This window comes from Dendrobates tinctorius, unplaced genomic scaffold (genome assembly GCF_039654945.1).
Source record: "Dendrobates tinctorius isolate UK_male_01 unplaced genomic scaffold, ASM3965494v1 ptg000028l, whole genome shotgun sequence".
NCBI classification, from domain to species: domain Eukaryota; kingdom Metazoa; phylum Chordata; class Amphibia; order Anura; family Dendrobatidae; genus Dendrobates; species Dendrobates tinctorius.
This window is the reverse complement of record NW_027361696.1, coordinates 61,524,902-61,537,988: the sequence shown is the minus strand read 5'-3', so window position 1 is coordinate 61,537,988 and position 13,087 is coordinate 61,524,902. Positions and strand designations below refer to the sequence as shown.

The 13,087-nt window shown below is 40.6% G+C and overlaps 1 protein-coding gene across 2 annotated transcripts in view; it reads left to right on the top strand.

The window, feature by feature from the left end:
- The window catches only part of SYT3 (synaptotagmin 3), a 315,149-nt gene that overhangs the window by 270,876 nt on the left and 31,186 nt on the right, over positions 1 to 13,087 (top strand). For both annotated transcript variants that reach the window (XM_073570816.1, XM_073570817.1), the window contains one exon: positions 12,127 to 12,247. In XM_073570816.1, the coding sequence (XP_073426917.1) occupies positions 12,127 to 12,247 (121 nt within the window). The remainder of the gene's footprint in view (positions 1 to 12,126; positions 12,248 to 13,087) is intronic.

The following is a 13,087-nucleotide window of genomic DNA, read 5'->3' as shown; positions in this document are numbered from 1 at the left end:
GATGTGGTGATTGATTAATACTCTGTATCGCTCAAATTCCATGAAGTTACACCAGTTATTCAACCAAAGAAGTAAGAACAGGAATCCCAGTCACCAAACCTAGACACCTAAAAGGAAACCATTAAAGTGTGGATAAGCTCTAAACCACAAAGGAAGACACAAAAGAACCAAGTCAACCTCCAGTCAGGAGATCATAAAGGCCAAACAAAGGTATCTTAGCTAGATGCCTTTCTTATATGGTCAGAACACTTCCTGAACCAGAGCCACAGTCAAGGCAAGAGATGCAAAAACTGCCTGTTCACGAGAAGCAGAAGTGGATAAATGCTGCTATTGAAGAGATGGAGTACCTTCACCAACTCCAGACATGGGAGCTTACTGAGCTACCACAAGGAAAAAGGGCTATCAGATGTAAGTGCGTCTTCGAAAACAAATATGACTCAGAAGGTAAAGTTCACCGGTTTAAGACAAGATTGGTTGCAAAAGGGTACTCGCAAAAATGGTGAAGATTATGATGCTACATTTTTTCCAGTTGTGAAGCAAACCACATTCAGAACTTTAATATCCATAGTTGCAGTTCAGCAGATGACAGTGAGACAATTTGACTTCAATACAGCCTTCCTACAGGGTGACATCGAAGAAGGGTTGTACATGAGCCAACCAAGCACCTTGTTTGTAAAATGCAAAAATCTCTATATGGACCTAGCAGTCGGCAAGAGCTTGGAACTCGAAAATGAACAAAGTTTGATGGATGAAGGATTTAAAAGATCTCAAGCTGATCCATGTTTGTATACAAAAAAATTAGTGAAGGAGTAGATGTATGTTCTCCTGTATGTAGACGATGTAATCATGTGTCATCAAGATGAAAAGGATATTGCAAAGCTAGGTGAAATTCTCAACCAGCACTTTGAGACTAAGGACCTTGGAAATGTGTTATATCATTTGGGAATCCAAATCCAGAGTGAGGAAGATGGGAGTTTTCTTCTCAACCAAAGTTCTAAAATTTCTGCAATACTAAACCAGTTTGGAATGTCAGAAGCCAAAGGTGTGTCAACACCAATGGATCCATCCTACTTAAAGTTGGAAAGAGAAGAAGATCTGCTACCCAGCAGTGAGAGTTACAGACAAGCAGTTGGGGTACTTCTGTACAATGGAAGTCTTCAAACAGAGGCTGGACAGACATCTGAGGCCGGTTTCACATTAGCGCTTTTTAAGCGCACGCACGGCCGGGGGTAGCTCCGCCCCCGAGCCGGCTCTCTGCCCGGCGTGCCCGCCCCTTGCTTGTAGCGCCGCCTCCTAGCGGACAGCGGCGCCTGCGATCGGCGCACCCTATCTTTAGCATAGGGTGCGCAGATCGTGCGCAGGCCGTGAGCTAGTTGCGCTTTGACCTGCGCTGCGCACTTTTGACGGTGCGCCGTGCGTGCCAAAATCGAACTTTTTGGATTTTGGCGCGCACGGCGCACCGTCAGAAGTGCGCAGCGCAGGTCAAAGCACAACTAGCGCACGGCCTGCGCACGATCTGCGCACCCTATGCTAAAGATAGGGTGCGCCGATCGCAGGCGCCGCTGTCCGCTAGGAGGCGGCGCTACAAGCAAGGGGCGGGCACGCCGGGCAGAGAGCCGGCTCGGGGGCGGAGCTACCCCCGGCCGTGCGTGCGCTTAAAAAGCGCTAATGTGAAACCGGCCTGACTGGGATGATTTAGCGAATCCTGCTTTGAGCAGGGGGTTGGACCAGATGGCCCAGGAGGTCCCTTCCAACTCTACGATTCTATGATTCTATGATTCTACATAGCAACCACAACTCGTCCGGATATCACAGCCACAGTTGGAATTCTCTGCCAACATGTAAGCAAGCCACACCAAAGAGACTGGAATGTAATTAAAAGAATTCTTCAATATCTTAAAGAAACTCAAAGGCTAAATCTTAAGATATCTGCATCAGGAGATCTCACTCTCAGAGGTTATGTGGATGCAGATTGGGCTGGAGATTCAAGTGATCGTAAATCAACAAGGGGTTACTTGTTCAAGTTAGGAGAAAATTCAATTTCTTGGTCCAGCAGAAAACAAGTGTCAGTTGCATTATCCTCTACAGAAGCAGAATATATATCTGCTGCTTATGCAAGTCAAGAAGTAATTTGGTTGAAACAACTTTTGGAAGATTTCGGCAAGCAATTAGCTCAACCAACATTTATCTATGAGGACAACCAAGTATGCATTAAAATTGCGAGCAGTGAAAAGATTAGTACAAGGACTAAGCACATTGATGTAAAACATCACCACTTACATGACTTAGTGTAACGTGGTGTACTAAAGTCTGTGTATTGCGAGTCTGACAAGATGATAGCTGATGGTATGACAAAGCCATTATCAAGAGCCAAGTTTGTGGGCTTTAGAACCGCAATGTGGCTGACAGGATAAGTAGTTGTTGGGTAAGGATATTGGAATATGTTTGGTGCAACAACTCCATTCCTGTCTATGAGTGTTTAGTTGCTAGATTTGTATGCTGTTTATAAAGTTAGAACAAAAAAAACTCCCAGAAGCTCACACAGGGAGAGCATGTGACTATTTCTTGTGTCTGTGAGAAGCAGCCTGCTGTAGATAATGCACAGATAGAGACACACAAATGATTTATTCCTGATCTACTGTATTATGCTTATCATATATTGTTCCTGTATAAAGAAGCTCTGTTGTCACACGCTTGGAGAGCATCCTGAATAATCCGCTGCCAACAATGTCGTATTCTTCCAACTGTCATGGCATTCACATGATGTAGTTTGGCAATTTTTTTGGCCTATCGATAAGCTGAAAGATGCTGTTTCTCTTTTCTTTGGAAATCTTCCTTATGGCTGCTCCTCGATTCAAACCACTGACCGTTCCCTTGAGAATCATCGTAATAACTCACTGAGCTATTAGGAAATGTGAGAACAGGTTATAATTTGTATTATTCAGGAAGAAAAAGATTTTTTCACCGCGAGGAGCTAATGGTGACAATGCAGTGACATGACAAGAATTTGCATAACTAATCATATGCTAAATAGTTGCAAGTCAAATTTATGTATGAGATGGCCAAGATGATTATCTATAAAATGATGGTAGTCTCACATTCAAAGCAGTAGTGGATGGTGAGATATGGAGCGATTGAAAGTCAAAAGTTCAAAACATTGTCATTCTTTTGCTCGGCACTGTACATACTGAGACACCTACTTCCTGTAAAATGTCCTTCACTTGGGTGGATGTTGTGAATGGGTTTTTCTGCAATCACCCACCACTGTTGTCTTCTGTGTACATCCAGGCCTTTTTGTGCTCCCAAACACAGAGCACCACCAGTACGCAGAGCTCACAAGTGCCCAATCTTTATGCAGAATGTGCCAAACTGTTGATTTGTCCACTCCTAACATTTTTGCTATCTTGATGATGGATTTCTTTTTTTTTCAGTCTAATGATGATCCGTTTCTCTTTCATTGAGAGTTCTTTTGACCGCATGTTGTAGGTTCACAGCAACAGTTTCCAAATGAAAATGTCACACCTGGAATCAGCTCCAGACATTTGACCTGCTTAATTGATGATGGATTATTGAGGGAAAATCCCATGCAGCCCATTAAATACTTTTGTGATAATTGTGCAATTACTTTTGGTCCCTTGAAAATGAGGCAGCTACATTTTAGAGCTGTAATTTCTAATTCCTTCCTCTAATTAGGATATGAATACCCTCAACTGAAAGCTGAGAGTCTGTACTTTTAACCCATATTGATTATATAACTGTATCGTGAATATGTTTTGGTAAACAGCTAGAATGCCAAAACATTGTGTCACTGTCCAAATACTTCTGGACCTAACTATTAATCAGAAGATGGTACTGCTAGGTTATCACACAGATTGCATCTGTTTTCTGTTTCAAAATAAGCAAGTTGTGTGCAGTTTTCCTGCAGAGCCCCCACAGATGAAATGTGGTATTGCCTATGTTGGGTCCTGCAGATCCAGATATGCTTTCTTGTTAAAAGATTAGGGTTCTGAATGTGATACCTCTCCCTAATTTGGCATTCTCTGTAACAAATTGTTTTTCGTTTCAATATTAGACAGGGCAGCTTTGAAACAAGATTCATTTTGACATGGACTGTCAGTTAGTACACCAGTTTCATCAGGTCTATAAAATCTTTGAAATGATGTGTGTTTTGTGAAATCTAGTGATGGCTCCACTTTCAGTAAGATTACATACACGGATGTATGTGCTTAGGATATATAAGCAATAAGGATCTGAGTTACTTTAGCACATATTCAGTAGTTTGCAATTTGGAAGGTGTCAGAGAGTTAAAAAATCTTCAAACTGCTTCTAGTCTTTTTTAACTGTCCTCTCAACGGGAATGCTTGTTCTGGAGGAAAACAGTAGCAAAATGCTCAGTTTCACCGCGGCTAATTAGTATGCTGCCAATTTTCTGCGATGGAAGAAAACTTTTTATCTGGGAAACTGCCGAGGGAGCATCACTATTGGTACATGGCTGCGTTATCGTGTTCGGGGAGTTCTGCTGTTTCGGATTATCAGCTGAAAGACAAAAGACAAGAAAAATAAACATATCTTACAATTATAAAGAGGAGATGGTGCCATTTGGTGCGACGGCTTATATTACTGCAGTACATGTTTTCTTAGGAAAAGCGTTTCATATTTTAACACTGTATCTGATGGCTTTGATTTTTTTTTACATGGCAGGGGATTCTGAGAACCACTATGAGAGGATAGCTAAGTATGCATTGTTTCTTAGTTTTTGACCATACTTAATCTGTTCTTTTTTTCCTGTTTTAAAGTGGTCAACAATCAATGTTGCTTTTTGCTTAAAAGTCCTATGACCCAACAGGTAATGCCACCAGCTCCAAACGGGAGCACCCTCACCCACTCAGGAGGTCCTACTTTTGGCCAGTGAGTGGAGTGGGCTCAGGAGGAGGCTCCAGTTGATGTTGTTTAACCTTTAAATGGCACGGTCAATCTCTGACAGTGGTCTTGTTATGGACTGACCTGAGTTGGAGTAGTGGTATTGTAAACACTAGGGGCAGCACTGGCAGGTAGTGTAGTCAGAAATAGCCAGAAGTTGATAAACAAGAGCAATGGTATAGTTGGGAGGATAAGCAGGTTGCATAGTCAGGAACAGCCAGAAGTCGGTACACAGGAGTAGCAGTATAGTTAAAGGATCTGCAGGTTGCATAGTTAGGAATAGCCAGAGGTCAGTACACGGTAGCAGCAGTATAATCTTGAGGATAAGCTGCAGGTGGAAAGAAGCTTGACTAAAGGCTGGGAGCTCAGTAATCATGCAAGGAAGGAAGTACACTGCCAGGTTTAAGTAGGGTATTCATTCAGTAGACTACAGGGTGGCACCAATCAGTAACTTGGGCTGGAGACAATCAGGTACTTTGGGTGGAGACAATCACGAACAACACAGGTACTAGTATGTGGGTTAGCAAAGAACTGTCCAGCCAGCTGAATAGCTCAGAGGGAAGTGCTGCCGCCTTGTGCACAAGAGCTGCTGGGTTTGAGTCCTGTCAGGCATTTAAGTGGCGTGTTCCGTGAAAAGGGTCATCTCCAGTGCTTATTATCCCTTCTTTCATGACACATTTACTGGGTGCTGATGGATTGTCTTGGCAGGCCCCCCATAACCACCATCTTTGTGCTTCTTTGAAGTCTAGGTTGTGGCTCGGCTTCATAGGAGACCTTTATTGTTACTACATAATACAATACTGACCAATTGATTCCCCAATGGGGACTCAAGAAATATGAATTGTATAAAAAAAGTTTTTAAACTATAAACACATCACAATAAAAATATATGAAAATTTGAATCATCCGCTTTTTCTCGATTAAAAAAAATGTAAAAAAAATTAAACATACTTTGTATTATCATGTCAGCAAAAATCTAATCTATCAAAATTAGAGATGAGTGAATTGACTATTATTCAGCAACAGTCAGTATTCCGTAAATGCCGGACGAGATTTCTGAGAAGCATCTCCTGCTTGCCGACATCCCTGCCACCTCTTCTTAATTTTTCATTATGGTTAAAGTGAATGACGCCATTCAAAATGTCAGCTCGTCAAGCATAGAAGAAGCTTTGATATGGCTATGTTGTATGAAAAAAAATGTAAAAATATATAATACTTGGAAGAAGGGGAAGAAAATGCGAAACGTGCAAAAATGAAAATTTGGATGTAGCAGGAAGTGATTAAAATAATGCAACTTGGCCTGAAATGTGTGTAATAGAAAGTATTAATGCCTGCATGTATCCTCTGCAGTCCAATGTTAGTGCTACTTAATAATTATACGTGGTAAAAAAAACAATAAAACACCAATGTCTAAATATAGTTGTGTAAATCTCCAAGGCTCTCACATAGTTAGACACGTGCATTGCCCATTATCATCACACATTCCTTCTGTCTTCTACACTTTACCTTCACTCTTTGCTTCTACCTAAGGTTCGTACATGCTGAAATATTAATACCAAGTCATGTATAATGTATCACGTAACGCAGGAGCCTATTTTGTTAGACTCTTGTACAGTTTCTCATCTTTTCGTCTTCTGCAAGGAGCACAGGACTGAAAGGAAAAAAATACTGTAAAATGTTATATTCTATTCACCCTTTTTTTTTAATTATCTTAAAGAGAACCTGTCACTTGCCTTAAACATATGATTTTTTTATCCCGTATAAATGCCGCTGTTCTGAATCCGTCAATGTTTCTCTTTTGTTCCTGCGCCTCTCCATTCCTGAGATATGGCCATCACTTCCTTGTACATAAATGACTTTTTTTGCCAAGTGGGCATAGTCCTCAATGTTTCTTTGTGAGCGTTTTCTGGAAGACAACACCCAGTTGGCTAAATATACTCAATTTATATTCAGGTAAGATTGGGCCATATTTCAGGACTGGAAAGGTACAGAAACAAAAGAAAATTAACACCAGATTCAGGAGAACAACGGCAATTATAACAAGTAAAAAAATTATATAGTTATGGCAAGAGACATGTAACAGGAGGTGGGTACAGGGGTGGTCATAAGACAGGTGAGTATGAACTTTCATTATTTTTTACCCTTTCCATCCTCTTCAGTTAATATCATTTGGGGTTTGAGGTGACCTTCGATCCTAGGAAATGTCTTTTTGGGGCAAATTAGATTGAATCTGTCCATATGGAATTTCGGCAAATTCACTCATCTCTAGACTCCTCTACAATTTAAGACTTGCTAGCTATGGCTTTGTAGGACTCCCCTCTACAGAAGATCTGTCTTCTTAGCAAGGAAAGTAGCTGAGAAATGTCTCAAGGGCATCATTTACAGGGATCCAGAAACAAATACTAAACCAATCTTCTAGATACTCAGAGGTACTTGCACCAAAATATTATACATCCAGTTTGCCTTTGCAACCTTGAAACTAGTAACAATGTAGTATCTCCAGAATTAAAAGAACATATTTTACATATTTCCATTAATATGTTGCAAAATAGAATGAGAGGTCCACTATACATGTTTTTATCTTCCTTGTTCATTATCAATCTACAATAAAATATGACCTGTTATTTGCTGAAAAAATTAAGTTAAATATCTTGTTAAAGTCCCCGAGCTCCCTTGATTCTGCCTCACTTTTCCATATTTCACTGCGTCGCTCCATTGCAGAGATATTCATATTTATTTTTTTTGGAGCACAGTATGTGAAATCTCTGCTTTGCAGTGTAGTTGGTCTTCTCTCGGGGCATGTGCTTTCACCCCTTACTCCCAGATGCTGCCAATCACAGCACAACACCTGATTGAGCAGTCTCAGATTGGCAGCATCTGGGAGGAAGGGATGAAAGCACACATCAGAGAAGACTACAAAGAAACGACCAGTTGCACTACAAGCAGAGATTTCACATACTGCGCTCCAGGAGAAACAAATGTGAATATCTCTGCAATGGAGCGATGCAGCACTAAACAAAAAAGAGTGGCAGAATCAGTGGAATTCAGGGATTTTTTCCCAACATATTTAAAGCAATTATTTTGACAGGTCCACTTTAAGGGTAACAAAGTTCTAAACATGTAAGTGTAAAATTGACATCTCACTTCCAGTCCTCTCCACTTCCTATTACTGTTGATTTAATTTCAATGTAATTACTGTATTTAATAAATGAGTGGATTTTCATTGTAGTATCGTTACTATTTTTTGGATTGCACCTCAAGAGTCAACAATCCTCGGTTAGCATCTGAGACGCCTTTTGGGACACGGTGCAAATAGAACTTTCATTTTGGTTTCAATTAGCATATTTTGCACTAAAGTGGCCAACATGACATTTATTTCTGCTGAGACGTTCCCTACGGTAGTAATTAGTTAATTGGTTGCATTTACTTGGCATTCTTACAGTTATATGCTTTCATTACCCTCAACACCAGCACCTCCACCATTCATAAAGCAAAGTTGTTACGCAATTTCATTAGAAGACTTTTGGCTGGGACAATTCCCTCCTGAGTATCCTGATGTGTATTAGCAATTCCATGTTGCCTTCGATGAATTTTGTTGGATTGTGTTGCTTTTCATGTGCAGAGGCCTTGTTGTGTCTAGTGAGACTAGTCTGTTCTGCGGTTTTTATTTCACATCACAAATAGATTTGTAGCGCCACAGATCGCTGGCTCCGACAAGCCATACATATTTATCAGGTTGGAATTGGGACATAGCTGAACGCAGACAGGAACACTGGCTACAGAAGGGGAGAACAAAAAAAAGCATTTAATGTACGTTCCTCTGCAAAACAGTGAATTTTTTTGTGCCAAGAAATGACTAGCTGGTTTACTAAACTGGCACAAACTAACAATGCAAGCACCCAGAACAATGACTGATGCCATGTCTATGATGGATATATTTTACTGTTATTTACTGGTTATCAGATCCTCTTGCATTCTGAAGACTGGACCCAGTAGGATAACCATTCACTAAGCCCGGACTTCCTGTTTTACTGATTGACCACCTTGTAGGTCAATGATTGGCACTGATAATATCATTAATGGCAACTAAGTATGTAGGAGAAAGAAAATAAAAATAGAAAATAAAAGTTAAGCTCACAGCATAGTTCTGGTCCTTACCACAGAACTCAGTGGCAGACACTTTTTTAAATCCCTTATCTACAACACCATGAGAAAAGGGCATCATCCATGCCAAGGGTCATGTCCTTTTCCTTTTCTGCTAGCATTGTGATTAGGGATGGGCGAATCTACTCGTTAGGACTCGTTAGTCTGCGAGTAGTAGGGGACTCGCAGGAGTCGGTACTCTGCGAGTTTCCAAGCGATTACTCGCACAGTAACGAGTCCAATGCAAATGAATGGCAATCCTAGTTTTTGCAGAGTTTCTTAGCGATTTTGTGTCAGCAGCTGGACACAAAATCGCTAAGAAACTAGGATTGCTTGTATTAAACTGTGAAAAAACTAACTAGGAGTTCTCTCTCTCTGTTTTGCAGCGATTCCTGTGCTGGGGGATTCCTGTGCTGGGGAGGAGAATGGGGATGCGAGTTTTGCAGCGATTCCTGTGCTGGAGGGGAGAGAGAGAGAGAACTCCTAGCTAGTTTTGTGTGTCCTAGCTGGACACAAAATCGCTAAGAAACTAGGATTGCTTGTATTAAACTGTGAAAAAACTAGCTAGGAGTTCATTCTCTCTCTCTCTCTCTCTCTCTCCTCGCATCCCCATTCTCCTCCTCCCCAGCACAGGAATCGCTGCAAAACAGAGAGAGAGAACTCCTAGCTAGTTTTTTAACAGTTTAATACAAGCAATCCTAGTTTCTTAGCGATTTTGTGTCCAGCTGCTGACACAAAATCGCTAAGAAACTCTGCAAAAAAAAAAAATCTGCATCCCCATTCTCCTTCTCCCCAGCACAGGAATCGCTGCAAAACTCGCATCCCCATTCATTAACATTGGACTCGCTAGACTTGCAACGAATAGCGAGTTTCCAAGTCGGACTCGTTACAGCCTAGCGATTCCGAATATTTCAGGATTCGCCCATCCCTAATTGTGATGCCTTCTTTGTTTAGGAGATCCAAGCAAAGTCAGATTATACATTGGAAACAGTAAAAGAAAGTTCGGCACTCATGCATTTTGAAGTCCTTTTTCTGAGATTTATTTCATCAGAACATCAAAAAAGCATAATAAATGATGCGTTTGGGCTTTTTTTGAACAAGACTCCGAGCTGAAATGCATCACTTTTGATGTTTATTGATCATCAATGGAAGAAATCATGGAAAACTACTTCAATGTACGTTAGTGCCGGTTTTTCTATTATTTATTACAAGTAGGATGCCATCCCTTGACAAAGAAGAGCACCATGGACTACTCATTGGAAGAGAGATTGTGTTAACGGAAGTTGGATGACCTCTACATGGCCCTTACATGATGGGCTTCGTGCATGTTATAATATTTACATATATATATATATATATATATATGCTTAAGTAGGGGTTTTAAGATAAGATACCAGGGGGTCTTCATTTTCTTACTTTAAATTAGCTCTTACATAATTTATTCTTTTCTTACCTCTCACTTTCAACTTTATTTTCCATGACAATATTGTTAAGCCTCACAGTTAGATCCCTTTTGCTCCATTTGTTGACTCATGATAATCTTTATGCTGTATATTTTTCCAGATTTTAATGGTTATTTCACACATTTGTGCCAGGATTTTCAATGTATAGTAGATATGGGCACAAACATTCAAATAAATAATTGGAACCTGCTGATTTTTAAAGGATCGACCCGTGGGTACAAACTGAATGCCCTCATACGTATTAGACTAATGTTAGCCGAATCTGATTATATCTGCGACAATCTAATGTAACGCACAGCTGTTGTCTGACAAATGATGGAGGGTAAGCAGGGTGCTCCTTTCAATAAGAGAGTCGTGGAAGATAGTTATCGTTGTGGGCCGATTGTTCGGCCAAACTAACGTTCAGCTGGCAGCTATCTAAAATGTAAAGGGGGCATTAGAGTTCCTTCATGTCTGCCACTAGAAGAATGAAAGATTAGGCATGTTGGATTTCAGCATGCTCAATCCATTGTTGCTTCCATAGATAAAGTGTCTGTTAGTGGTTTATTCTCCTTCCCCAACTGAAATTTATCAGTCATTCCAAGTGTGTATATTTATGCGTAGTCAGGAGGGACATCTGTTCTGTTTGGCTAACAATAATCTATGGTGTATGAATAACTTATCATTCATTTGTCTCATCTCGTTAGTATCCTGGGCAAATAGCTGTTGACTTTGGATTGATCATAAATGGGCCCTTGAAAGGCCATCAGTGACAAACTAAAGCCCCTTATATGGTTTAGATGGCTGTCGACTGAATAATGGTTTTACTAATCGTTCAGCCTGCAGCCTTCTCTCCCGACTTCCATTTCCTGTGTTCTCTTTTAGCTAGCCAAGGCCAGTCTTCTCTGGCAGGCAACTTATCTCTTGAGGAACAAAAAAGTCGGCAAGTCAAAAAAATCAGACATGCTGGATCCTTCTGTCCCTTGACTTCATCTATACAATAACAGTCAATATTCTCTCATACACATTAGACTGTTGGCTGATCCCGTCAAGTCAACAAGTCCTACATAATTTCAAAGATGTCATTCACCAACTACTCCTCTCAATTCTTCCATAAGCCCTGAGTATGCAAGTATTTTCTGTGGGGAGAAAGGAGAAGACACCTCTGGCAGCAACATCTCGAGAACAAAAGGACCAGGTGCTAAAATTAAATACTATCTGTTGATTGAGACTGGGAAGAAAAAGGTCAGATTTGTTGGTAGTAGTGTCATAACCATCGGGCTCAGTTGATTTTTCTCTATTTTCACCTTATCCTGAAAACTGGAGCTGGTCTATAACCATTGTAACGTCTTTGATCTTCTTTGTTCACAACATAATGTAAGAGACTCTAAAGTAAAAGATGGTTGTATTATGAAGACTAGAAAGATAGACTTTGTATATAAGTTACTTCAGGATGTTGTTTGAGCTGTGGAAACATCTGGTGAAGTGTCTACACCTTGTGTCGTAGTTTTCTTTTAATTGGTTTTAATTGCAGAACCGTTTCAATTCCTAATTTCCCCTCTTCTGAAAATAATATTGCTGTAAAAACAGAAAACATTCAAGGTCTGTTTTGCATTTGAAGGAGAAAGCCGACTTGGGTGAAATCAACTTTTCGCTGTGTTACCTCCCGACTGCCGGCCGCCTTACTGTCACCATCATTAAAGCATCAAACCTGAAGGCAATGGATCTGACTGGCTTCTCAGGTATTGCTATTGTTTGCCACGTTGATGTCTTGAGATAACGTGAGATTTATGTGCAAATAAGAATTAAAACTCCATTGTCCTCCAATAGTTGGTATGTCTGATATTGTGGTGGTTTGATAGAAAAAATGAGAACATGCCAACCTAGTCAGGAAAGATTTCGCAAAAAACTCATATACTGCTGCCGAAACTACCAAAGTCTACATTACATCTAGTTAAGTTGTCAGACATTTCTCGATCTACTTCATGAGTTAAGACAAAAAAATTGAAAATTTATATTAAATAGCACATGTGAACGAAAACTGAAGATCATTGCCAAGCCTGGTTGGCTTTGTCATATACCACTGGATCCAATTTTAAGTTAAAGGGTTTTTTCAGGACTTTTTTTATTTTATTTTTTACCATAGGCCTAAAAACTAACAAGCAGGTACCTGCTATATACCTACCTGATGTGCCTGGTGCCAGTCACAGACCGCTCCTGCCGGCGATTCAGCAACTTCCACTGATGTCACGTCGACAGAGCAGCTCCTTCTCTTCCACTATGCTCTGTATAGAAGGCATGACTGATGACATAAAGTTGATTGACATCTGGCTTCCCGCTGCCTAACTGCGGGGAGCCGGCTGTCAAATCAGCATGATGTCGACAGTTGCGCCCCGTCAACAGAGCATCCTCGAAGAAGAGCTGCCCTGTTGATATTCAGCTGCAGATTCATCAGTAGAAGCGTTCAATGTGCCGATGCTGGATAGAACAGGCAGGTAGTTAGCAACTTCCTGCTTGTTAGTGGATAGAACAGGCAGGTAGTTAGCAACTTACTGCCTATTAGTTTTTAGGCCCATATTAAA